This window comes from Xenopus laevis, chromosome 1L, assembly GCF_017654675.1.
Source record: "Xenopus laevis strain J_2021 chromosome 1L, Xenopus_laevis_v10.1, whole genome shotgun sequence".
Classification (NCBI taxonomy): Eukaryota; Metazoa; Chordata; class Amphibia; order Anura; family Pipidae; genus Xenopus; species Xenopus laevis.
The window spans coordinates 33,619,557-33,647,080 of record NC_054371.1 but is presented as its reverse complement, the minus strand read 5'-3'; the positions used below and the strand labels follow the sequence as shown (position 1 = coordinate 33,647,080).

General features: G+C 39.3%; 1 protein-coding gene across 1 annotated transcript; it reads right to left on the bottom strand.

The window, feature by feature from the left end:
• Window positions 1-1,162: 1,162 nt before the first annotated feature.
• On the bottom strand, window positions 1,163-19,424 carry pi4k2b.L (phosphatidylinositol 4-kinase type 2 beta L homeolog). The gene is given in 10 exon segments (NM_001093581.1): window positions 1,163-1,487; window positions 3,991-4,050; window positions 5,495-5,628; window positions 6,994-7,087; window positions 7,226-7,311; window positions 8,976-9,129; window positions 11,104-11,235; window positions 13,078-13,278; window positions 14,881-15,035; window positions 19,072-19,424. Coding segments are annotated over 10 exon segments (1,488 nt in total). The 5' UTR covers window positions 19,370-19,424; the 3' UTR covers window positions 1,163-1,313.
• Between the last annotated feature and the right edge of the window lie 8,100 nt (window positions 19,425-27,524).

The window sequence follows — 27,524 nt, the reverse complement described above, 5'->3', positions numbered from 1 at the left end:
CGGGAAAAAACTCTGAAAAATCGTATGAAAATGTACCAATTTTACACCCGATTTTCTAGGATATTTGCCTGAAAACCACATAATCTTCTAATTATTGCACGAAACCCAGCACAGATCAGGATATCTTTGGGACCTCTCCCATCGACTTATATACAACCTCGGGAGACTTTCAGTAAGAGTGTCTGAGTGTTTTCCTCTCTCTTACTGAAAGTCTAGAAATTTTGGATGTAAGAGGATTGAAGCATTCATCTACAAAGAGTTAATTGGCTGAGCGCAGATTCCTTCTCCTTATATACAACCTCGGCAGGTCTGAGATGCCGGATTTTTGGATTCAGACTTTCCATCCTCTGGGTTAAATATACCCTGAAAAAGTTGTGTATTTTTTTCACTAAAAATTCTGATTTTATAGTAAATAAAAATAAAAAATGATTTTTCGAGTTTTTGGCATTCGGACTTTAATAAAAAACGTTTTGCTTTAGCTGGGACAGTTCTGAAAACTGATGGACTTAGATAAAAACTCCTGTGGTATCGTCATTTAACTACATATTTGACATCCCAGACAACATTCCAGTGGAGATATTGTACAGTATGAAAACAACGTGTAATCAGTAAAAATAGCATTCATTAATTGAAGAAAAATATTCCTTCAATCAGAAATGGCAGCCAACTTGTAAAAAGAAAAAAAATAAAGATCTAATGATTGTAAGCTACTGTTTCATTTTGGTTGAAGCCCTAAGCCGCTATTTAGAAATCCTGAAATGAAGAGCTTGCGCTTTGTTCCATCAGTGGAAATGATGTACATCCTACAATCAGATTTGTTTCCCTCACTGCAGCTTATAGGACACTTCTGGAAAAGGCAAATAGTGCATCGCATCAATGTGAGAAAACATTTTATTTCATCATTTAATATGGCAAATATAATAATAATAATAATATAACAAAATATCCACTTTTTACATTAAATAAATAAATCTACTTTGCATTGCAATATTTACGGCATTATCGTTCCAGCATATACACACCCCCTGAAGGAGTATAACCATCGGAACATTTTTCTTTTCCTCCAAAAAAAGTTCGACTGGTTATATAAAAATACAGTACAGTCAACACAGTCCTACAGAATCCCTGACATTACAATATGGACTGGACTGTAAACTTATTATTTTTTTTTTTAATTACATTCAGAATACAAATTCGTACCACAGCTCAGAGATTTTGGCAGTTGACAACTGACAGCAGGTATCACTTTATTGCAGTACTTGTGCAAAAGAGCAGCTTCAGCAGGGTTGAGAGAAGAACGGGTGCTTTTCTCGTTACCAGGAAGAGAAGAAGGGTTTTCTGCAATGGAAAGTCTGTGTAAATGCATTGCTCATCTGCACAATTCTGCCTTGGCTCCCGCTGTAGCTCCGCTCCACCACCACTCGAGGCATCTGCACTAGCTGAATAGGAGTCTTGCCGTCTTTTAATGCCTGCGTCAGATTGAGTATCTAATGGGGGAAGAAGAATGAATCTGTTATTATTTGCTCTTTAAAGGGGAACGATTGTTAAAATGAAAATAAATATAAGCTTCAGCATAATGAAATAAGAAGTTTCCTTTATATAATGAATTAAAAATTCTGTACCGTTTCTGAAATAATCAAGTTTATCTTCACTATCTCTCTCAGCATCTGTTTCTCTTCATTCTCTCTTCATGCAGCAGTTGGGTGTCATATTGGATCTAACGGTCACTGATTATCTATCTTATAGGGGGGGCTCTTTTTGCCTAGATTTATTAGAGCTTACACTATTAAAGGAGAAACAAACCCATACTAGAAAAAAAAGCTACCCCCCTACCCTGCGTAGCCCAACCTCCCTCCTCCCCCACAGCCTAACTGCGCCCACGGGCAAACGCCCCTAATTTTTTACTTACCCCTCCGTGCAGATCTGGCCTCAGGAGTTCACGGACCCCATCTTCTTTTTTCGGAATCTGAGCGGAGTTTCAGCGCATGAGCCGAAAGTCCCGAAAATTTCCGACTGCACATGTGCCGAAACACTGCTCAGATTCCGAAATAGACAGATAAGTTAGGCTTTAGTCCGTTAGGCTGTGGGGCAGGAGGGAGGTTGGTCTACGTGGGTAGGGGGTTATCTCTAGTACGGGTTTGTTTCTCCTTTAAATTTGCCAGACATCATGTCTCTATTGGTTATATTTTGTTTGTACTGGAATCAGTTAGTTGAGTGAGCTCTAATACATCTGCTAGGAAAGGGAGCTCCCCCTATAAGATATATTGGATCGAACTGTCAATGACTATCTGACACCCAATTGCTGTATAAGGAGAAAAATTGAGAAACAGAGGGATAGTGAAGATAAACATAATTATTTCAGAAACTATGCAGATTATTTAATGGATTGTATTTAGAAAGTTTCTTATTTCCGTATGATGAAGCTTATATTAAATGTTCATTGTCGCAATTGTTACCCTTTAAGTGTAAGCTCCAAGCACATGTTAGCCATTAATGTATTCAGCTGATACCGGGGAATATAATAAAATAAATAAAGTGCTGTGCCATTGAAATAAAGTGCTAGTGCAGTTATTGTAAACTTAGTTTATAGATCTGATTATAACGAAAGTGCTGTTGGGTCAAATCCTCTCCTTTTCTTTACAACCTTTTTCATTCTAAGGGGCTGAGGGTTTGTGGCTTTTTAGGGTTACTTAACCTCTCTAAACATCTAGGGCAAGTTAAATACCAAGTCCACAGTTGGTTCGCAACTTTCTGGATATCGGGTTTCCGGATAACAGATCCCATACCTGTACTACTTTTTAATTAGCCAATGAATTATCTGCACTAATTTATTGCACTGCACTTTGATTGATAATCAATTGTGAGCTCTGAAATATTAATTGAAATATCCTATCCTTTTTTGTATAAAATGATTTAATGAATTATACTTAATTGGCTAATTCCTGGATGAATTTGTGAAGTATTACCAATTTATAAATGAATTTAGCTTCATAGAAATTGATTATTCTCATCAATTTTTTCACTTCAAGTTATTTAGGATAACTTAGTAGAACAATAACTGCACTAGCACTTTATTTCAATTGCACAGCACTTTATTTATTTTTTCATATAGGTACGGCTGAAAACTTATTAGTAGTTTCTTTTAAACCTGGTAATATATAAATATAATAAATATATAACAGTAACTATTGGTGGGGTTTCTTTATCTATCTAAATTCCTTGCAATCATTTGTATTATCTGACTAATATATATATATATATATATATATATATATATATATATATATATAGCTGTAATAAAAAGTCGTTTCTGTACGAATAAGGGCACCTAATTTGGGCTTCAGGAATGTAATAGAAGTCAGTCAAAAGGTTGAACTTGATGTACAAGTGTCTTTTTTCAACCTAATTTACTATGTTATATTTGCAATGCAAAAACGTATGCCTCTGCAGCAACAAATTTTCACAAATTGTATACGAATTTTGCGAAACTGAAACCGGTTTAGTGACCACTTCAGAAGAAATATTGCAAATGTTATAGTTTGCTCCACTGTACAGGTATAGAATCCGTTATCCGGAAACACGTTATCCAAAAAGGTCCAAATTACGGAAAGGCCATCTCCCATAGACTTTATTTTATCCAAATAATCCAGGTTTTTAAAAATGATTTCCTTTTTCTCTGTAATAATAAAACAGTAACTTGTACTTGATCCCCAACTAAGATATAATTAATCCTTATTGGAAGCCTATTGGGTTTATTTCATTTTCTAGTAGACTTAAGGTATGAAGATCCAAATTACGAAAGATCCATTATCCAGAAAACCCCAGGTCCTGAGCATTCTGGATAACAGGTGCCATACATGTATGTATGTATGCATGCATGCATGCATGCATGCATACATACATACATACATACACATACATACATACATACATACATACATACATATATATATATATATTTTAGGCAACAGCCTACAGAGAGAAGCCTACCTGTCCTCTCATCACAGACATCTGTTTTTCAAATGTATCCTTGTCAAATCCTTTATCAGTCTAAAGAGGCGAAAAGAAGAAAAACAGTTGAGACACTTTGCAAAATCATAGCAGAGACCCACAACTGCAAGAAGCTCAACTGAAATGTCCTAAAATATCTGTTACAGTGACAGCCTATTCAAGTGAAGGGAACTACAGATGAAGAACATTATGATCAGTCTTCCTAAAGAACCACTGTACAAACTCCTAATACGTCTTTGCCACTATAAAAGGCGATTTCAGATTATATGTGTGCAGTGAGTTACATGTTATCTAAAGTTCTTCAAGGAACAGTAACATCAAAAAATTTAATTGTTTAAAGTAATAATAATGCAGTGCACCGGTGTGTTTGCTTCAGAAACACGACTATTGTTTATATAAATAAGCTGCTGTGTAGCAATGGGGGCAGCCATTCAAAGGAGAAAAGACTCAGGTTACACAGCAGATCAGCTCTGTAGAACATAATGGTGTTATTGGCTATCCACTATTTAATCTGTGCCATATAGACTTTTTTCAATTTCCACCATTGCTAAACAGCAGCTTGTTTATATATAATAGTGTTTCTGAAGCAAATACATCAGTTTTTTTTAATAGTTTTTGAATAGTGATGGGCGAATTTGCGCTGTTTCGATGAAAAATGTGTGAATTTCCTGGGAAATTCGCGAAACAGTGAAAAATTTGCGAAACTGCGCTGGCCGTCTCGTTTTTGACGTCGGTGGCTGTTTTTTCCAACACCGGTGACAATTTTTTTTGACGCCGGCGAATTTTCGCGCCCGTTTTGCGAATTTATTCGCTGGCGGCGAATCACGCAAATTCGCGCCTGGCGAATAAATTCACCCATTACTATTTTTGAATTATTTGCCCCTTTTCTTATTTCTCTTTCCAGCTTTCCAATGGGGGTCACTGACCCAATCTAAAAACAAATGCTCTGTAAGGCTACAAATGTATTGTTATGGTTACTTTTTATTACTCCTCTTTATCCAGGTCCTCTTCTATTCATATTTCAGTCTCTTATTTGAATCAACAAATAGTTGCTAGGGTAATTTAGACCCTAGCAACCAGATTTCTGAAATTACAAACTGGAGAGCTGCTGAATAAAAAGCTAAATAACAACCCCCGCAAATAATAAATAATGAAAACCAATTTCAAATAGTCTCAGAATATCACGCTCTACATCATACTAAAAGTTAACAACTCCTTTAAAACACTTTCATTTTTTGGTGTCTCTGTTGCTTTAAGCACAGGCTTAAAAGAAAAGAAATTTTTTGTTAGTAGCTGCAAGTCTTCACAGGTGTGGACACGTGCTGGATTTATTGATTCTGAAGTTGAGTCCAAAGTTTGTAGTACGTTGCTATGTTTTGTCTCTAAGGCAAAGGTGATCAGTGTTTGCATTCATGTCAGACTGCAGTTCTATTTATCACAGCTAAAGTTCCCATAGACAGTTATAGAAACTTAGATTTTTTACCTTAAAAAGCTCATAAAGATCCTCACAAAGATCCTGGATGAAATTCATATCAGAGATGCGTGGCAGAATTAAATCCCTGGTTTCTTGACTGAAAGGAACTTTAGCTTGAGGAAGCCAAGCCCAGTGGAACGGATCTGCAGGAGGAAGGTTATGGTAAACACATGAAGATAAAAAAAACGATTAGATACAATAAAGCAGTATTCATGTGTCGTTTCCTGGTCTTCCTAAACTACTAACTTTTCTAAATACAATCAATTAAATATTCTGCATTGTTTCTGAAATAATCAAGTTTATCGTCACTATCCCTCTCTCAGCATCTGTTTCTCTTCATTCTCTCTTTATGCAGCAGTTGGGTGTCAGATATTCATTGACTGTTAGATCCAATATATCTTATAGGGAGGCTCCTTTTGCCTAGAAGATGTATTAGAGCTGGAATCAGTTATTGTACTGGAATCAGTTATTTGAGTGAGCTCTAATAAATCTGCTAGGAAAGGAAGCCAACCGTATAAGATATATTGGATCCAGTGAAGAGTAACTTGATTATTTCAGAAACAGTACAGCATTTTTAATTGATTGTATTTAGAAAGTTTCTTGTTTAGGTATGCTGAAGCTTATATAAAATTTTCACGAGTTCCCCTCTTCTCCCGATTCATGGTCCTGAAACCTCCCCATCCAGATTTTGCTAAAACAGGATCATTGTTTTGCTTTAAATTGTAGGAAGCAGCAGAATACACAAATTACTGAGGTGCTGGTAAGGGGCAAATGGGGCAGCACATTTTCTGTAAAGGATCCCACTCTCTTCTTAGTAGGGCTGCACCGAATCCAGGATTCGGTTCGGGATTCTGCCTTTTTCAGCAGGATTCGGACGAATTTTTCTGCCAGGTCAAACCGAATCCGAATTTGCATATGCAAATGTCAAGATTCCATTCAGCTAGTATGTTGCTATGCATATGTAAATTAGAGACGGAGAGGGAAATCGTGTGAGTTTTTGTTACAAAACAAGGAAGTAAAAAAATGTTTTCCCCTTCCCACCCCTAATTTGCTTATGCAAATTGGGATTCAGAATCGGTATTTGGCCGAATCTTTCGCGAAGGATTAGGCCGAATCCAAAATAGTGGATTCAGTGCATCCCTACTTTTTAGGCATGTGTTAGTGCTAGCCACAGGTGTGCAGCTTGCAATGGTACTAAAACTTCACTGGCACACAGGATTTGAAGCAGCAGTGCAAGCCCTTGCAATTTTATTAACGCAGTGCAAAGTGCTTGCAATGGCCCAGGGAAGAGAGATCCTTCACAGAAAATAGAATAATATATGCAGGAGTTTTCCCTTTCAATGCAAGGGAATGAGTGCTTACCTGAAGGCCTGCTCTTGGAGTGTTTCCTACACAATGCAGGGGTTTAAACACAATGAACTCAAGTACAGCACAAATAAAAATAATGTACTGGCAAACAGAAGTAGATGATCATTATCTTTGAAGAAACACAGAAGTGTATTACTTACATGCCCTCCATTCGTCGGGATGTTTGAAAGGAAATGCCAGCCCATTGTCGATTGCAGCAATTTTGATTATTGGTTCTTTGATTTCCTTCCAATCCTGTGAAAATACGTGTTTATAAGCTCAGCTTGCTGACAATGACAGATAACACAATGTCAAGATTCAAGGCATGTTGCTATGCACGCACACAGTACAATAACCACAATTCTGTGACATTTAGAAGAAAAATAAACACACCTTTAAAGGAAAACTATCTCCCTTTTCTGAAAGCTCATCATCATCCTGACTGTCATATCTAATTAGCCAATTATCATTGCCTCGGTCTGTAGGAGGGGAAAAAAATATGAATTAGCAGCAAGGCATTATTTAAGCATAGCAATGTGTATGTGGGGAGGGGATATGCTTGTTTGGCTAGGGATTCTGCAAAAGAATGGTCACTCAGACAAGAAAAACTGGTATTAGCACTTCTGGTGTTAATGCAACATTTAGAAACAGGTAAATAGTTCAACTGATCTGTTAAAATATAAACCGGTATGATTCAGTTTTCAGAGTTCTTCACTAGTTACAGCTGTTGGATTCTAAAGGTGTCTGTGTTACACCTCAATGCGTAATCCAAAAAAGTAGTAGTCAAATCAAAACAGCTTCAGGCAGTAATTTTAAACTGCAAAGTGTTTTATTATAGCAGTGTAAGCACACTACATGTTTCGGGCATAACCCTTTGTCAAGTGTAATACAGGCAAGGCATTATGGGAATTAAATACCTTCTTGGAAAAGAAGACACCACCCCCCACTTAAAGTGACAGTGTGGATTTCTATATACAAAATACAGAAAATTCAAAAAATTCTGTGTTAATTTTGAATGTTTCATAGTTCATAGTGTTCAAGTCCAAATGTCCAGATATGCAAAACCATCAAGAAAACTGCCTCTTTCAGCCTGTTCTTGAATAATCAGACCAAAAGCACTAGTCCAAACCAAGACGATTGGTACTGCTAAAGCATAGCCTACCCAGGGATTTGCAAAGCATGAATTTTTTGAATTTTCTGTATTTTGTATATAGAAATCCACACTGTCACTTTAAGTGGGGGGTGGTATCTTGTTTTCCAAGAAGGTATTTAATTCCCATAATGCCTTGCCTGTATTACACTTGACAAAGGGTTATGCCCGAAACATGTAGTGTGCTTACACTGCTATAATAAAACACTTTGCAGTTTAAAATTACTGCCTGAAGCTGTTTTGATTCGACTACTACTTTTTTGGACAACTGATCTGTTAAAACTAGCGATGCACCGAATCCCCTACTTTGAATTTGGCCAAACCCCGAATCCATTGTGAAAGTTTCGGCCGAATACCAAACCCTAATTTGCATACGCAAATCAGTGTGCGGCTAAAAAATGTTTTACTTCCTTGTTTTGTGACAAAGTCACATGATTTTAAGGATTCAGATTCGGTTCGGCCAGGCACAAGGTTTCAGCCAAACTCGAATCCTGCTGAAAATGGCCGAATCCTGGATTCGGTGCATCCCTAACCCACATGTTGAAATGTGTGCTCTGTAACACCCACGTAGTTTCATTCTATGTCTAAATATATTCCGTCATTCACAGGAGAAAAACCAGCTATCCTACAGGACAAAGCAGAGCCAGTGAATAGTATGGGGCGGCATTTGCATTCCTAGCTTTATATTCAATGGCAGACAGCAGTTCTGAAAGGTTGACCTTTATTCCCTATTTATGTCAGTCAGTCTGGAACACACCACCAATACTGTTAAATGCACCTATAGATTGGACAAACTGTACTGTTAGGTGCACTTACTGAATAGACTAAAAAAAAGCAGTTGGATTATAGAATTGCTTCCATTGTTAAAGACTTCCATTTTTAAGCATGAAATGTACACAATATAATCAAGACAAATAAAAAAAGAAAATCATTATTCTGTTCATTAGATTTCCAGACACAAGTGCAATATCCCACTTAGCAAGATATACTTACCCGTATTTCGAATAACGTAATCCAGGATCACTAATTTCTCAAACGGAGACTGAAGCTGCTTTCTGGTATTTTCAGGTAAGGGGTCCGTTTCAAATTTCCTTAGCCAGTAGTCCGCTTCTTTGTACCCGTCGACGAAGAGCTGGAAGGAGCCAACCTAAAACAAACAATATTAAAATGAGGTTACTGTTTCCTCGCATGGATTTTAGAAATTCTTCCAAGGTAGCAACAACTTTCACCGAATCCTTCGCGAAAGATACGGCCAAATACCGACCCGAATTTGCATATGCAAATTAGGGGTGGGAAGAGGAAAAAACTTTTTTAACAAAACCTCAAACCATTTCCCTCCCACCTCTAATTTGCACATGCAAATTAGGATTCGGTTGGGTGGGCAGAAGGTTTGGCCGAATCCTGCTGAAAAAGGCTTAATTCTGGATTTGGTGCATCCCTATGAGAAACAAAAGAAGAATGTGTATTATGGCTCACAAACCCCTGGGTGGGGGAGGCACAGCAGCAGCTAGATCATATGAAAGTCACTCTTTGTTTAGCAAAGTAAATATATATCGGTAAACACTCCGCACCACTTAACTATGATAGCATGCTAGAGTAAACTTGACATTTTTCTAATTCTTACCAGTGCCTTAAAGGAACAGTAACACCATTGTTTTAAAGGAATTACAATATGATATACTGTTACCCTGCACTGGTAAAACTGATGTGTTTGCCTTAGAAAGACAACTGTAGTTTATATAAATAAGCTGCTGTGTAGCCATGGGGGAAGTCATTCAAGCACAGGAAAAATCCCATTGTATACTACAGAGCTTATCTGTTATCTCCTGTGTATCCTGTGCCTTTTCTACTTTTTCAGCTTTGAATGGCTGCCCCCATGGCTACACAGCAGCTTGTTTATATAAACTATAATAGTATTTCTGAACCAAACACCCTGGTTGTACCAGTGCAGCACAACAGTACATTACGTGTTCATTACTTTAAAACACTTTCATTTGTTGGTGTTATTGTTATTTTAAGGTTTTACTTAAAGGAGAAGGAAACCTAGTCGGCGCAAAAACCCTCCCCCCCTCCCCTGTGTTGCTTCCCCTCCCTCCTCCCCCCTGGCCTACCTGTCCCGCTGGGAAAATGCCCCTAACTTGTTACCCTTCTGCGCAGGCCCAATCTACGGAGTTCACTGACGCCATCTTCTTCCAAGCGATCTTCTTCCTGCTTTGACCGGCGCATGCGCAGTAGGAGCATTTCGCCGGTACGATCAACTGCGCCAAAAGTCACGAAGTGAAATCGGAAAACTTTGTGACTTTTGGCGCATGCGCAGTAGATCCGTACCGGCGAAATGCTCCTACTGCGCATGCGCCAAAACGCCGGTCAAAGCAGGAAGAAGATCGCGTGGAAGAAGATGGTGCCTGTGAACTCCTTGGACTGGACCTGCGCAGAAGGGTAAGTAACAATTTAGGGGCATTTGCCCAGCGGGACAGGTAGGCCAGGGGGGGGGAGGGAGGGTGGGCAACACACGGGAGGGGGGGGAGGGGTTTTTGCACCGACTGGGTTTCCTTCTCCTTTAACCCTGGCTCTTGCCGGTCTATAAAGTTTAACTATAGTCCTGGATGTAAGACAATCAGAGCAAAATAATTCATTCAGCACGCTGCCACAAAAGATAAAACAACCTTCCAGTGTATAAGAGTCTAACACATTACGTAGTATTCTATATACTGTAGTATTCTTTTTAAAGACTTTCCTTTGAGGTCAATCTAACAATAATCAGCTATTTTACTCCACTCATTCTCAATCATTCTAGCCCATTCACAAAAGCTACAGTATACACGGCTGTGGATCATTTCCTGAAGGCTCAAGGCAGTGCACCGTTATGTGGGGAGCTTTCTGATTTACTCATGGATTTTTCCATATACTATATTTACTTTGAACAATAGGTTTAAAAAAAAAACAGGTGGAAGCCTAGACAGGAGTAATGTAACAACATACTGCAAAAGAATTCCTTGGTATGTAACACGTCAGTAAGAAAAATAAAGCTCTTTCCCAAGGATTCCATTAACTTCAAGCTGAAGCAGTGGAAAGTATTGCCCTGTCCCTAAGCCATTCAAGAGAAAAACAAAGTACTTGCCTTAGGAGGTAGTCCAATACGGTGAAATTTTTTACCCACTTTCGGCACCTTTTCTAAAGCATATTTTTTGCCTCTCGATTTTGCCCGATCTATTGCACTGTAGTTGAATGTTTCACTTACAAGCCACACTGCCTACAAATAAAAGGAGAAAATATAAAGGAGAATGAAAGTTGCTCCAGGCTCATCAGTTGGTCTAAAAAGAGTCTCTTAGGTGTGTATTTATTAACATTGGGGACAAACATCACCGGTGATGTTGCCCATAGCAACCAATCAGCAATTAGATTTGAACAGTCACCTACGAGTTCGAAAACAAAAACAACAATCTGATTGGTTGCTATGGGCACCATCACTGGTGGTTTGTCTTCAATGTGAATAAATATATATTTATATGATTTGATGTAGCATTTGTCAACAATGTATGTTTTAGGAAGGCGCACTAAGAAAGACAATTTTCACCCTAACTGGGGGTGCAGGATATATTTCCTATTCATTTAAACACTTTAGTTATCAGGATGTGCAATGATGTCATCAGTAATAAACCGGTCATCACCTGCTATTACCTACAAAATGAGAGTCCCCTTATCTAGTGGCTTGAGGGATGTCTTGTTTGGATCAGCACCAGTAGAACACAGTTTAAAAGGGGTTGTTCACCTTTAAATTAACTTAGTATGATGGAGAGATTGATATTCTGAGACAATTCGCAATTAATCTTAAATATATATATATATATATATATATATATATATATATATATATATATATATATATATATATATTTATTATAATAACAATATTATGTATGGTTTTTGAGTTGTTTAGCTTTATTTAGTTTATTCCGCAACTCTCCAGTTTGCAGTTTCAGCAATCCGGTTACTAGGATCCAAATTACCCTAGCAACTGTGCATGGATATGTATAAGACACTTAAATAGAAATAGGAGAGGCCTGTATAGAAAGAGGAGTATAAAAAGTATATAATAGAAATAGAACTCACTTATCAGCTGCACATAATAGTCATATAAAGGCATCCTTCCAGTTTGTGATATTATTCTCACGACATAAATTGGAGAGCATCATAATGGCCAGAGTATGGCCAGCCATCGTGGTGTTTTAGCTAGAATCCAATGAAGCAGGTAACAGGAGGGGACAGTCACTTGGGAATTTGTAGCTTAGAGGATGTAGCTGATTTGTTCAGCTTTTGCTCAAGTCTCTAGTAACTGGCATGCATGAGATCTACCCATCACTGGGCAAATTTGCCCGTGGGCAGTTACCCATGGCAACCAAATTGTTGCATTCATTGTTCTACTTGCAGATTTTTGGAAAAAGCCAAGCACTGATTGGTTGCTATGGGTTACTGCCCACGGGTAAATTTGCCCAGTGTTGATAATGATAAGTGGTTTGGGTCCCATTAACAGGCCAATATTCTACAGACTCTGCCTGGAATGGCTAGGTAAGCAGCCAATATCAACCAGGATTTGGAAAAATGTACCTGCACACAGCATTACCAAGTAGGGATAACCTATGCATGTGAAATGCAACATTTTGGGACCACGCCCCTTTGTCCAGCATCTGGACAAAGGGGCATGGCCTGAAACGCTGCATTTCACATTAAACACACAAGGGTTATCCCTGCTTGCTGCAACTCAGTGTGTCAGTAAATTCCTACAAATTCTGATTGTGAGGAGGCAGATTCCTCTGTTACCGAGCACCAGGCTTATCTTTGGATAAGAGAGGCAGGGTGTCCGAGTGCTTGTTGTTTGGAGCCAATATCAACACAAATTTTCTATGGAGAATAATATGGGTGACAACCTTTTGGCCATTGCACTACCCAGTTGCAGTAAATACTTGTCCATTAACATAAGGAGATGGTAAAAAACATTTCAGAACCTCAGATATACATTTAAAAACGGAAAAAAACTTTAAATAAAATCAGTCTAAAGTATGAACAGATGAAGTTTCAGAGGCAGCCATTTTACCTTGGTTTTCGGAACAACACCTAATCCCAATTTTTCATCCACCAGATAAGCACCAGCCTCAGAGAGGTACCCCTGATTAGGAACAAGGCATCCACGGCCAAAGCAGCAGGGGCAGCAAATCTTGTGAAAATATTTGGTCCATTTGGGATTGAGATGCCCATAAGGCTCCTCTGATTTTGGTTTAAACACGCCAATGATTTTCTGCAGAAATAAAGCAAAACATTTAATGCAAAGCATTATGTGTAAACTGCACATAATGTGTTAAAAAAAGCAAAACCCTGTTAATGGTTTGAAAATGGCAATAGGACTGAGGACTGTTTTGTGGCATTAAAGGGGATGTTCACCTTTATTACAGTTTTTCAAAATAAAGCGATATGGTTATTTCAATGAGATTTACAATTTGTTTTTTTTTTTAAAAAAAGGATCTTTCTCAATATATCTATATAAAGCTGCATAAAGCCTCTTTGCTCTACCAGCAAGGGGGCCTCAGAGATACTCACATCGCAGGGAAGCACAGGCAATGCTCGCTAGTGCAATCACCCATTCTCTTGCCGTTTCTGCTAGTCACTGATCTGACTGGCTAACAATTTAGCCAATCAGATCACAAAAATGCATATGGGGCATGTGCAGTAGAGAGCAATGTCTGTGCTTCTTCCACTCTGCTTGTAATGTCATTCTGATGGAGACAGGACCTTATGCAGCAATGCTGTTGGCAATCTTCTTGGTTTGGACAGAGCAAAGAGACCTAAGGATCTATACATTATTTTACTATCCATTTTCAACCAAATTGTTAAAGGGATACTGTCATGGGAAAACATTTTTTTTTCAAAATGAATCAGTTAATAGTGCTGCTCCAACAGAATTCTGCTCTGAAACCCATTTCTCAAAAGAGCAAACAGATTTTTTTATATTCAATTTTGAAATCTGACATGGGGCTAGAAATACTGTAAATTTCCCAGCTGCCCCAAGTCTCTTATTCAAATTAGTGCATGGTTAGCGGTAATCTGGCCCCTAGTAACCAGATTGTTGATATTGCAAACTGCAGAGCTTCTGAATAAAAAGCTAAATAACTCAAAAACTACAAATAAAAAATGAAAACTGTCTTAGAATATCACTCTCTACGTCATACTAAAAGTTAGTTTAAAGGTGAACAACCTTTAAAGGGGACCTGTCACTCAAAAAAATTATTCAAAATCCTATTTTGTCACATTAGTCAAGCAAAATGAACTTTAATTACACTATATAAATTATTTGAATCTTGCTTCCTTCAGTCTAGGATTTCAAAATTATAGCAAGCAGGCAGCAGCCATTTTGTGGACACTGTTATTAAGACAAGCCTTGTATCATCTCAGAATCTTGTTTGTGCACCAGAATGGGGGACCTGATGTCCATCCCCATGCACTGGCTACACAATTAAATGGTAAAGAGAATGGGGGAATGTGTGGAGAGTAGTGACATCTAGGAAGCGCTGAATGGAAAGTGAAAGTAATCGTCTGCCCCGCCTCTATGCCACTGGCATAGAGGAGTGTCAGACAATATTTGATTGACAGCTGAGATTTTGAAATGAGCTTACAACAGCTATGAATGCTTTAATAAAAAATATAAATTGTATTTCATGTTTAATTTGAAAAGGACTTTTATTATACAGATTTGTGTCTCGGTGACAGGTCCACTGTAAACTCCGCTGGGATAGCGATTGTAAATGATACATAAACAACAGAAATCCTCGGAGCCATGAAATAATACCAAGGTTTGTACTTTCTAGGTGTAGATTTAGTGAATCAGTATTTGATAAGACTGTACCCCTTTTGGATCTTTAACAAAGTAACTTCCGCTGGATCCTTGAGAGATTCTTTCTGGAAACACACCGCTCTCTATGGCTTGCTCTGCTCGGTGAATTATATCGGCAAACTCAGGGTCATTCAAAATGACATTATATTCGCCATTTTCAACGTGACCTAAATAGAAACAGCACAGGTAAAAATTAGGCAACGTTTAAATTTAGGACATGGGAATAGGTTTACATGAACCTTCTTAGGCCTTCAACCCGCTGGGCCAAATCAGGCTGATGAAACTGGATCGTAACCTGGGCAAACGCAGAACTACTGGCTGAGGATTGTAACAAAGCACAGCTGCGGTCCACACACACCTTAAAGGAACTGTAACACCAAAAAAACGAGTGTTTTAAAGGAATAACAATATAATGTAGTTGCCTTGCACTAGTACAACTAGTGTTTTTGCTTCAGAAACACAACTATAATTTTATATAAACAAGCCATGTATAGCCATGGCAGCAGCTATTCAAGCACAGGATACACAGGAGATAACATATAAGTGCAAAAGAACCACATTCTATACTACAGAGCTTATTTGTTATCTGCTGTGTAACCTGTGCCTTTTCTCCTTTTTCAGATATGAATGACTGCCTCCATGGATAGAACACAGCTTGTTTATATTAACTATAGTAGTCTTTCTGACACAAACACTAGTTTTACCAGTGCAGCTCAAAAGTACATTATATTTTTATTACTTTATAAAGGAAAACTATACCCCCCCCAACAATGTAGGTCTCTATATGTAAAACCCTGCTTCATGTAAATAAACCATTTTCAAAATAATATAATTTTTAGTAGTAAGGGCCTGGGATCCTACAATTCACGGTGCACACAAACAAACCATACATGTTAGGTCGCATGAGCCAATTAACAGACAGAGTTCTGTCTTTTGCTTCCAAACTTCTTCCTGTTACAGTTAGAGCTGCAGTATTTCTGGTCAGGTGATCTCTGAGGCAGCACACAGACCATCACAAAGTGGTGGTTCAAGGCAAGAGATGTAAAAGGGCAATATTTACTTAAATATATATACCAGTTTGGTAAGATTCTTTAATATTCTTTGATATAAACCATCTGTTGCTTAAATATTCATTTTGGGTGTAAAGTTTAATTGTTGGTGTTACTATTCCTTTAACATCATGTCACCCACAGACATTGGTTGCAAAAAATATTAGGGTCTTTTTCTTGTAATTCACGTGTTGCATCTATGCTATTTAATCCAGAGAGGGCCACTGTCACAAAGGCGATGATTCTCGGATGAAAAAGAGAAATTATTCAAGGCTCTGCTCAGCGGTAGGGGAAAAGATAAAAAGTTTCTTTAACACCTAGTTAAGTCTCTAGAAATTGCTGAGCAAATTGAGAAAGGTTATCAGGACACCTCCAGTGAGAACTGATTAGAGGTGTGAGAAGAACAGGATACATCTTCACAGGTTTCCAGAAGGTGTTAGCACTTATCTGCTGAAGCCTTTGAGGTACTGAGTATTGTAACTGAATGTTCAATTTCTTCTATGTCAACTTGAATGCAATTTGAATATAAAATGTATGCAGTAAAATATTCTTATCACTGCCTCCAATTCCACAACACTTCTGAGAGTGTTAATGAAAGACAAAGCTACATAAGCTCCCCATGGTGCTGTGCCCAGTAGAAAATTTAATTTGCTGTTTATACATATTCTTAATTAAAAGTAAAATTAGAAGTAAAGGACCAGAAACGCACAAAATGAACAGGTATGAAACCTGCTATCCTGAATGCTTGGGATCTGGGTTTTTTCAGATAAAGGATCTTTCTGTAATTTGGATCCACATACCTTTAAGTCTACTAGAAAATCATGTAAACATTAAATAAACCCACTAGGCTGGTTTTGCTTCCAATAAGGAGTAATTATTAGGGATGCACCGAATCCAGGATTCAGTTTGGGATTCGGCAGGGAAATCGTGCGACTTTTTGTGACAAAGAAGTAAAAACGGTTTTCCCCTTCTCACCCCTAATTTGCATATACAAAAGTAATTATATCTTAGTTTGGATCGAGTACAAGCTACTGTTTTATTATTACAGAGAAAAAGGAAACACTTTAAAATTTGGATTATTTGGATAAAATGGGAGTCTATGGGAGACGGACATTCCGTAATTCTGAGGTTTGGTTTCTAGATAACAGATCCCATACCTGTACTGACAATCCAGTTATTTCTACACAGTTCAGTGGTTTCTATAATTTGCTCTTACGCCCCAAACATCGACCAATAAATCTCAGAGCTCTGAAGTTAACTTTCTTGAGGGGGTGCCTTTCTTGAGGATGCATTAAAACCAGTGCAGTTACATGCGTGCTTCAACATACACTGGACTCGTTTCTACTGAAAAAAGTGCTGTTACTGCCACTTCTGACATTTAGCATCAAAATAACAGCAAATACCAAAGCCTGGAAGTAGCGTTACCTTAGGAGATGGCAGTAGCTCCAGGGTTCCCCTATGTCAACTGACACTTGTGCAAATTTTGTATCAGGAGGCAAATGGCAAAGACAGCGATGCTCAGCCCAGCTATAAAGTCCAATGTGCTGCTTTGGATGCAAATACCTAGGATTTTTCGAGCCGCTGACTGCAGAAAACTTGCATTTGCAGGTCTTAATTGACTCCGATTATCTCTTTTAAGCAGAGGTTTCATAGGGACATGGAATTAGTAGGGATGAGAAAAATATTTTGCCGTGTTTATCTGCGAAAAAAAACCCCATACAGGGTTGGACTAGGCCGACGGGACACTGGGAAAAAATTAATGAATTTTAATTAATGAAGTTACTCTTCACTACCCCCCTCTCAATCTGTTTCTCTTCATTCTCTCTTCATGCAGCAGTTGGGTGTCAGATGTTCATTGACAGTTAGATCCAATATATCTTATAGGGGGGGGGCTTCGTAAAATGTATATTGGATTTAACGGTCATTTAAAATCAGTGAATGAATGAAGTGACAAATGCGGAGAGGGGGGATAGTGAACGTTAACTTATTATTTCAGAAATGATTCAGAATTTTTAATTGAGAAAAAAATAGAAAATGTCTTATTTCAGTATGATGAAGCTTATATTCAATTTTCATTTTTGTGATAGTTCCCCTCAACTATTCCTTACTCTGCTTGTGTACTTCTGCAGATCCAACGTTTAAGCCCCTCGAATAACACTTATACCCCACTTCCAATCCCACCCATAGCCAATCACATGTATGCCCCTCTATGGTTCTTCCAATCAAAGCTATACCCCTTTATGGATCTGCCAATCACAGGTATGCCCCTTTATGGATCTGCCAATCACAGGTATGCCCCTCTATGGATCTGCCAATCACAGGTATGCCCCTCTATGGATCTGCCAATCACAGGTATGCCCCTCTATGGATCTACCAATCACAGGTATGCCCCTCTATGGATCTACCAATCACCACTATACCCCTGTATGGATCTGCCAATCACAGCTATACCCCTTTATGGATCTGCCAATCACAGCTATGCCCCTCTATGGATCTGCCAATCACAAGTATGCCCCTCTATGGATCTGCCAATCCCCACTATACCCCTGTATGGATCTGCCAATCACAGCTATGCCCCTCTATGGATCTGCCAATCACAGCTATGCCCCTGTATGGATCTGCCAATCACAGCTATGCCCCTGTATGGATCTGCCAATCACAGCTATGCCCCTGTATGGATCTGCCAATCACAGCTATGCCCCTCTATGGATCTGCCAATCACAGCTATGCCCCTCTATGGATCTGCCAATCACAGCTATGCCCCTCTATGGATCTGCCAATCACAGGTATTCCCCTCTATGGATCTGTCAATCACCACTATACCCCTGTATGGATCTGCCAATCACAGCTATACCCTCTGAGTACTATCAGTCTCTAAGCAGTGTTGCCAGTAGAACAAGGTAATATTTCGTGCTACAGACAGTGCAAAGAATAAGGTAAATCAGAGGGACAAGTGAAAGTGATGTCACATATAAGTGGGTGTCACACAGTCAGACTGAGGTGCCAGTTAGTTGCCATTAGTTATACCTGTGCGCGCACCTGTCCCCACTCGCTCTTACTGACCAATGGCTGTCCCTGTCCCACCTGCGCGCGCACACACACACACACACAACATAACAGGGTGTAACAGCTGGTACAAAGTCTCAGTCCTTACCCGAGCTCATATTTTCTCTGTCGTCCGACGACGAACTAAGCCGAGTTCTTCCCTTCCTCACAGCTCGAGGGGACATCGGACCAGGCTTCTTCAACAACGGCTCATCCTCCCCGGCCTCTTCCTCCCGAGCACTGTCACAGAAGAAGCGCACTGCACTCCCAGGAGCGGCTCTGGCTGACTGAGGTTGAGGAGAGAGCGGGGTATGGGGAGCGGACACTTCCAGTTGTTCAGCAGCGGGATCCAACAACACCAGCAGCGGAGGGGAGTCCCTCGGCTCAGTCGTTTGCTTCTGCTCCATCTCCCTTCTATTCCCAATGAAAGCAACTCACTCACCGCATCGCCCACTCCTGAACAACCCCCCGCTCTACAGCGCCGCACTGATAATACGGAAAGGCCCGCCTATTGATACGTCACTCATTGCCGGGTGAATCCATCTCCTATTGGTGGGCTCACAACAACGCCCACGTGATTATGTCTTGCTGCGCATGTGCAGTTACACAAGGGAGGGGTTTAGTAGTAAGCAGTGGGTAAGGGGCAGCTGAGAAATAGCCTTGCTAGGGTATTATTGGCTATTTTGTTTTCTTCTAATAATATACATATTCACATGGATATTTATTCTGCATACAGCAGCCTGGTATAAGTAATACTGGTAAAGATGTCTGAAGGTTTACTGGGTTCTTCAGGGGGGCTTAAAGGAACAGTTCAGTATAAAAATAAAAACTAGATAAATGGATAGACTGTGCAAAATAATAAAAGTTTCTAATATAGTTAGTTAGCCAAAAATGTAATGTATAAAGGCTGGAGTGACTGGGTGTTTAACATAATAACCACAACACTACTTCCTGCTTTGCAGTTCTCTTGGTTTCCACTGATTGGTTACCAGGCAGAAACCAATCAGTGACTTGAGGGGGGGGGGCACACGGGACATATCTGTTGCTTTTGAATCTGAGCTGAATGCTGAGGATCAATTACAAATTCACTGAACAGTTATGTCCCATGTGGCCCCCCTTCAAGTCGCTGACTGACTCAGAGTAGAGAGCTGAAAAGCAGTGTGTTCTGTTATACATTCAGTCACTCAAGCCTTTATACATTACTTTTTTGGTAGGGATGCACAGAATCCACTATTTTGGATTCGGCCAAACCCCCCGAATACCGAACCAAATCCTAATTTGCATATGCAAAATAGGGGTGGGAAGGGAATTCTTTTTTTAACTTATTTGATTTGTGACAAAAAGTAACGTGATTTCCCTCACTGTCTCTCATTTGCATATGGGATTTAGGATTCGGATTCAGTTCGGCTGGGCAGAAGGATTCGGCTGAATCCTGCTGAAAAAGGCCAAATCCCTAACCAAAATCCGCCACCCGTGAGTGTGAGGCCGGCCCGAACCCACCCGACTCGTGGGTATCGGGCCGGCCCGCACATCACTACTATTTATCCAGTTTTTATTTTTACACTGAACTATTCCTTTAAAAACAGAGGAAGCAGGGTGGACAGTAATGCTCTAAATAATAAGCAGTTTTGGTGCCCTAAATTCAATTTGTCTTGAGGCCAAGTGATATCTAGTTACAAAACTTTGCTAATTTATTGTTTTGCTGTACAGTGCTTTGCCCTCAAGGAGCGCTTTACAAATAAAAAATATACATACATACATACATACATACATACCACTTCACTTACTGATGGTATTTTGTATTTAGGATTTTTACCATTTATAGCAACAACTTATTTAGCAGCTGTTTATAGAGATTTGACATCATTCGCATCAGTCATGCACCAGTGGAACTTACAATCTAAGGTCCTGATGACAGCCGCACGCCCTATGGTCAGATTTATCAGCCAGTCCGTATGTTTTTGTGTGTGTTTGTGTGCGTGCAAACTGCAGTACCCAGAGGAAACCCATGAGGACACATGGAGAACATACAAACCCCTTGCTAAAAGTGCCCTGGCTAAAATCAAACCTTGGACCCAATGCTGCAAGGCGTTGCACTACTGTGCTGGTATTAACATAAATTAAAGGAGGCATATTTGGGGTTCAAATTGTGTTTTCTCGATTGATTGTACCCCGACCCTGGAAATCCAAAAATACACCATCTAAAACCTGTTGAGGTCATGTAGAAGTCAATGACAATTGAACCTTGAACCATTTAAAGATGTTAATAGCATTTCTGATGTTCAAGTATTTTGCAGAGGGTTTTGCCCTGAAAGCTCAAATAATTTGAGAAATTCGAGGTTTTTCCAGCAGGGAAAACTCGATTAATTCGAGTTTCTGGGTTTCACAACTCAAACTCACCTCCTTGGGCCAATTTTAAAGAGGATATTAATTTTTAGCCCAAGGTAAAACCAACATCATATATAATATTCATTATTGCCTACAAGATTAGGATTTTTAGTGTCATGGGGTTTTTTCCACCAGCACAAAATCATTGAGAATACACAAACACCAGATACAGCTGTTCCATGGAAGAGCAATGGATCAGCCATATCCCTGATGGCACACACATTATCTCTCAAAAATTTAACAGAGGTTGTTGCTATGGGCAACAGGTATGTTGAATGGCCTTTCTATCTGTTGAAGCTTTAATGGGCACCTTTCACAACCAACTTTAACAAAATATTAAGAAGCTGACCAGCACTACAAACACGTGTAATCAAAGCCCATATCAAGTGAGTTTTCTGTGGGGGGGACAATAATTCATAGGTGATGTTTTCCCTTTAATTTTGAGTAGGGTTCCATCCAAACATTACAGGCCAGCACACAAATTTGACCATGGAGAACCATCTAACTCAGTCATCTTTTATTGTATAATGCGAAACATGTTTTAGATCTAGTGATCCTTCATCAGGTGGTGAGTAAACTGTGTACATTACCCAAGTCACATTTAAAGGAGAAGGAAACCCAGTCGGCGCAAAAACCCTCCCCTGTGTTGCTTCCCCTCCCTCCTCCCCCCTGGCCTACCTGTCCCGCTGGGTAAATGCCCCTAACTTGTTACTTACCCTTCTGCGCAGGTCCAGTCTACGGAGTTCACCGATGCCATCTTCTTCCAAGCGATCTTCTTCCTGCGCAGTAGGAGCATTTCGCCGGTACGGATCTACTGCGCATGCGCCAAAAGTCACAAAGTTTTCCGATTTCACTTCGTGACTTTTGGCGCATGCGCAGTAGATCCGTACCGGCGAAATGCTCCTACTGCGCATGCGCCAAAACGCCGGTCAAAGCAGGAAGAAGATCGCGTGGAAGAAGATGGTGCCTGTGAACTCCGTGGACTGGACCTGTGCAGAGGGGTAAGTAACAAGTTAGGGGCATTTGCCCAGCGGGACAGGTAGGCCAGGGGGGAGGGGAAGCAACACAGGGGAGGGGGGAGGGTTTTTGCGCCGACTGGGTTTCCTTCTCCTTTAAACCCCCACAAACGCAAAGTATGGCCAGGCACATAGACATACATGCTCCAAATATCAAGTATTGCCACCTAATGGCGTGCTGGGGTAATGCACCATAATTGTAGACAACAGTAGTTATGTTACAAGTAGTTTCAACATCATACCAATTTGGTTAGTCATAAAATAAGGCATGTGGCATTCTTCTACCCACTAGATTACACAGTCTATATTTGTATAGACTGAATATACTGTATGGATTGCAGTATAGGGAATGGTATGCAGTGCAAAACAATGACATATAGAATGGAATGCAGTATATGGAATCAGTACTTCACATGTCATGTGTAATAAGTGGTGAGACAAGCTGGCTGCCTGTACACGTAATTGTTGGGGGGAAATTAGCTGTGGTAGGCAGGTAAGCAGAGGATCAGGAGCATAAAGACTGGGACACAGTATCTTCAGGCAAAAAACACAGATTTATTCAGGAAAACTCTTCCAACATAAAATCACTGGCATACAGGAACACAGTTTGTTGATGTTTTAACATCACACAGTCAAAGACTTTTCCCCACACTGGGGTTCCCACCATACAGGAAGAAACCATTCTCTGTTTAGTCAAATCTTTCTTGCAGCATTCATCTCCTACAGGTTCATTCTACCACAGTGGTTAGTAGGAACATTGGTTTCATGGAATATGGTGTTGTATATTAAAGGAAAACTATACCCCCAAAATGAATACTTAAGCAACAGTTTATATGAAATTGAATGATATATTAAAGAATCTTACCAAACTGGAATATATATTTACATAAATATTGCCCTTTTACATCTCTTGACTTGAACCACCATTTCGTGACTCTATCTGTGCTGCCTCAGAGATCACCTGACCAGAAATACTACAACTCTAACTGTAACAGGAAGAAGTGTGGAAGCAAAAGGCAGAACTCTGTCTGTTAATTGGCTCATGTGACCTTACATGTGGTTTGTATGCGTGCACAGTGAATCGTACGATCTCAGGGGGTGGCCCTTGTTTTTTAAAATGGCAATTTTCTATTTATGATTACCCAATGGCACATACTACTAAAAAAGTATATTATTATGATAATGGTTCATTTACATGAAGCAGGGTTTTACACATGAGCTGTTTTACTCAGTATCTTTTAATAGAGACCTACATTGTTTGGGGGGTATAGTTTCCCTTTAAGGGTGAGGCCAGACTTGGTATTTTTACGTTGCGTTTTTAAAAAGGTGAGATCAGGCTTAAATACGCAACTTTAACCACACGCGAAAGGCAACATGCGTTTTTCAGCACGTCGGTTTCTTTTCCCAACATACACTTATTATTGTTCTCGTTCCCCATAATTCTTCATGATACTCTATCATGATGCAAGGAACGCCGAGCATCCCAAACACTTGGTTGCTCCTCTATTAGGATGATCATTCGTTCTGTATCCAAAAAAAAGACATCTCGGAGTAATTTGCATGCAAAATGTAGCCCGACTGATCGTCAATATGCAACGTAAATACATCACCGGCCTAGTACACCATAAAAACGTATATGCGCAATCGATCTCGCAAGAATTTGCCCGCCAAAACACGAGTTTTTCCACAAAGTGGCGTTCCAACCGTGCAGATCCCATAGAATCTAATGATTTGGTATTTTCTTGACGTATTGGCATTTCTGCTGAAAAAAGCAAATACTGGCGTCCCATGGCGGATTTTGGCTCGCAAGTGCCCTGTGAAAATAGTCATAGTGCGTATTCTCTTACTTTCAGTGGTGGTGCATTTTATGCGTATTTCCGAGCGAGTCTTTTTAAAAACGCAACGTAGAAACGCAACGTAAAAAAGCAACGTCTGGCCTCGCCCTTACATATGTTTTACAGGGACAGACACTTTATATTTGATAAATTTACTATTAACAGAACTATTTTATCAATATGCAGGGCTGTTGGGCTTTCACCAGAGAAATCCTATGCCCTGTGCTACTTTATTTAAATTTTAGTAAATTTACCACCTTCCTGTGAGCTACAGCTTTTATATGACAATGCATACCTCTTTTTCTACAAAGATTTACAAAATAATCCATAGTTGCCTATATTGGCAACCCATGATAGATATATTTTATCACTACCATTTGATTTTTTTTTACTTAAGATTTAGGTCAGTTATAAATTTCACCCATTGGGTGAATTTTGCAGCGGTGAGCTCAAATCTCACATTATGATACATTTTATGGGCAGATTTATTAAGGATCGAGTTTTTGATGTTATTTTTTTTGGTTGAAAATACATTTTTCGGGTTAAAAAAACTTACATTTTTGGAGATTTATTATACCCCGACCTTGGAAATAGCTTGATTCAGAAAATATACAATGTAAAACCTGCCAAGGTCCCTTGAACCATTTGAAGATGTTAATAGCCTTCATGATGTGTCCGAGTTTTTTCAGGGTTTTGTTAACCCCGAAAATTCTTTTAAAAAAGAAACCATTCTAGTTGTGAGTTAATTTGAGTTATAAAAAACTCTAAAATTCAACCTTCAATAAATAACCCCTTAGTATGTGTCCTAAATTATGTATGCAAATATCTTTAGTAGCTGTACATGTTGAAGAGTTCTCTTTTAACTTACTTTTTTAGATATTTTTTTTTAATGATAAATGGAGTGATTTATTATTTTTGTATCTAATAGGTTCAAGAAACAATCCCTGAAGTTTTAGTCCAGGGAGATTCACTTTTGGATAGCAGTGATTCAAAGTATGTTGCAAAATATGGTAATTATCAAATGTTTGATTTTTTTCTGTATAAAAATGATCAAAATGTGAGAAAAGAGCTCACCGCTATTTTTAACATAAGCATAAGGTTGATAACATTATGGTGTGAGTGGTGGGTCATGGGAGGATATGGGGACAGAGACTTCCAATTCCTTCATGAAATGAGGCTTTTTATTGCAGCAAGGCAGCTTTAATGTTTTCTTGGAGCTTCAATGTGAGCCATTCTGCATTTATTAGTTTGGTGTTTGTAGGATGTCAGAGATAATTACTGCTGCTAATGGCTATACCATTAGCAGCAGTAATTATCTGCACATAAAGAAATTTTAAAGAAATAATGATTTCATTTTCTAAGATATATTGAATCTTAAGACTGACTAACATCTATCTTAAATGCCGAATAGGATTTGATTTCAGCAAACCACAAAGTCAGCTTCCATAGGGGGCCACACATATGACATTCTGGCTGGGCCATTATTTGATAATTATAGCCAATATTGCTGGGCAAATGGAGTGATTCAGAAATTGCATATACCTTTTAAGTGTGATTTTGGAACAGATACATTTGGAAAAGTACACTGAGGCTTGTTATGTGCCTTGATATGTGAAATATCAACATATACATTCAATAAAAACAGAGTTTAACCCTTTAACCGCCAAGGCCGTACGGCGTACGTGCTGGCGGTTCAGGGATCAGGCTGCCAAGAACGTACCATGTACTTTCTCCTGCAGCTGAGCCCTACTCTCTGCATCGGCGGCTTTTGCCGCCTCCGCAGAGAGACAGAAGGGTTGACAGCCCCCTGGGCAACAAGGCTGGGGGGCTGTCGAGTCGGATCTGCGACACAATTGTCGCAGATCCAACTTCAAAGTCGCAAATGCGCTGGAAATAGCGCTGCTGCGTCATACTCACCTCTTCCTTCCTGCACAGCCGCCCACACACTTCCTGCTGCGCAGTAACTCTGCAGACACGCTGTTCTGGCTGCCTCCATCTGTTCCAGCGATCCTCCTTCCACAAAACGGTAAGTGCACGTTTTTTTACCCACTTACCTGCACTTACACATACCTACAGTACAGTTATACACTTACACAAACATTTTAGTAAAAATTTGTATTTTTTTATTTTAGCACACTTGGTCAATTTTGTACACTTATTTACACTTAATTACATGTATTTGCACACTCAGGGGCCGATTCACTAAATTCGAGTGAAGGATTCGAAGTAAAAAAACTTCGAATTTCGAAGTATTTTTTGGGCTACTTCACCCATCGAATGGGCTACTTCGACCTTCGACTACGACTTCGAATCGAAGGATTCGAACTAAAAATCGTTCGACTATTCGACCATTCGATAGTCGAAGTACTGCCTCTTTAAGAAAAACTTCGACCCCCTACTTCGGCAGCTAAAAGCTACCGAAGTCAATGTTAGCCTATGGGGAAGGTCCCCATAGGCTTGCCTAAGTTTTTTTGATCGAAGGATATTCCTTCGATCATTGCATTTAAATTTAAAAAGGATTTAATCGTTCGATCGAAGGAATAATCCTTCGATCGTACGATCGTAGCATTTGCGCTAAATCCTTCGACTTCGATATTCGAAGTCGAAGAATTTTAGTTCCTAGTCGAATATCGAGGGTTAATTAACCCTCGATATTCGACCCTTGATGAATCGGCCCCTCAGACAACTTTTATTAGTGCACAAATATGTATACACAAAAACTCACAAACAGGTTTTTTTTTTTTTTTACTTATTCATTGTACCATTTGTTTTGCCTAAAAACATGTTATTTTGACAGCGTGACTATTGGATAATCGATTTTGGCCAATAATTACGCTGTCGGATCAATTATTTTGTTATTTCATTGATTTACGCTATTTTTGTGGTTTTATTGCAATTTTATCCCTGCATTATTGTTCCTTATGAATCCTTAGTATTGTTTTGCTATTTGGTGCTTTGGTATAGAAAGATTTATTTTACTTAGTTTGATTCGCCAGAATATATGCTTTCCAAAAATATATAGTTTTCTGGGGGGTCTTTTTACATTTTGTGGGTCTTACGGCACATAACGCACAGTTGGTGCTCTCTTTTCTGCAGCTTAGTTGGCTAGCGTGAAAATTCATATGCATGTTTTTCATTTGGGGTCCGTACACGCCACATACTTTGGTAAATCTTTGCATATTGAGCATCAAACTATTCAGTAGACCTCTGACGTCCATATTTAGGGTGATTTTTCTTTATACGTAAAACATTGTGTGCGATAAATGCGGCAAACTGCAACAATTTTAGGCGATTTTCAGAAATGTTGTAAAAACCTCTACGTT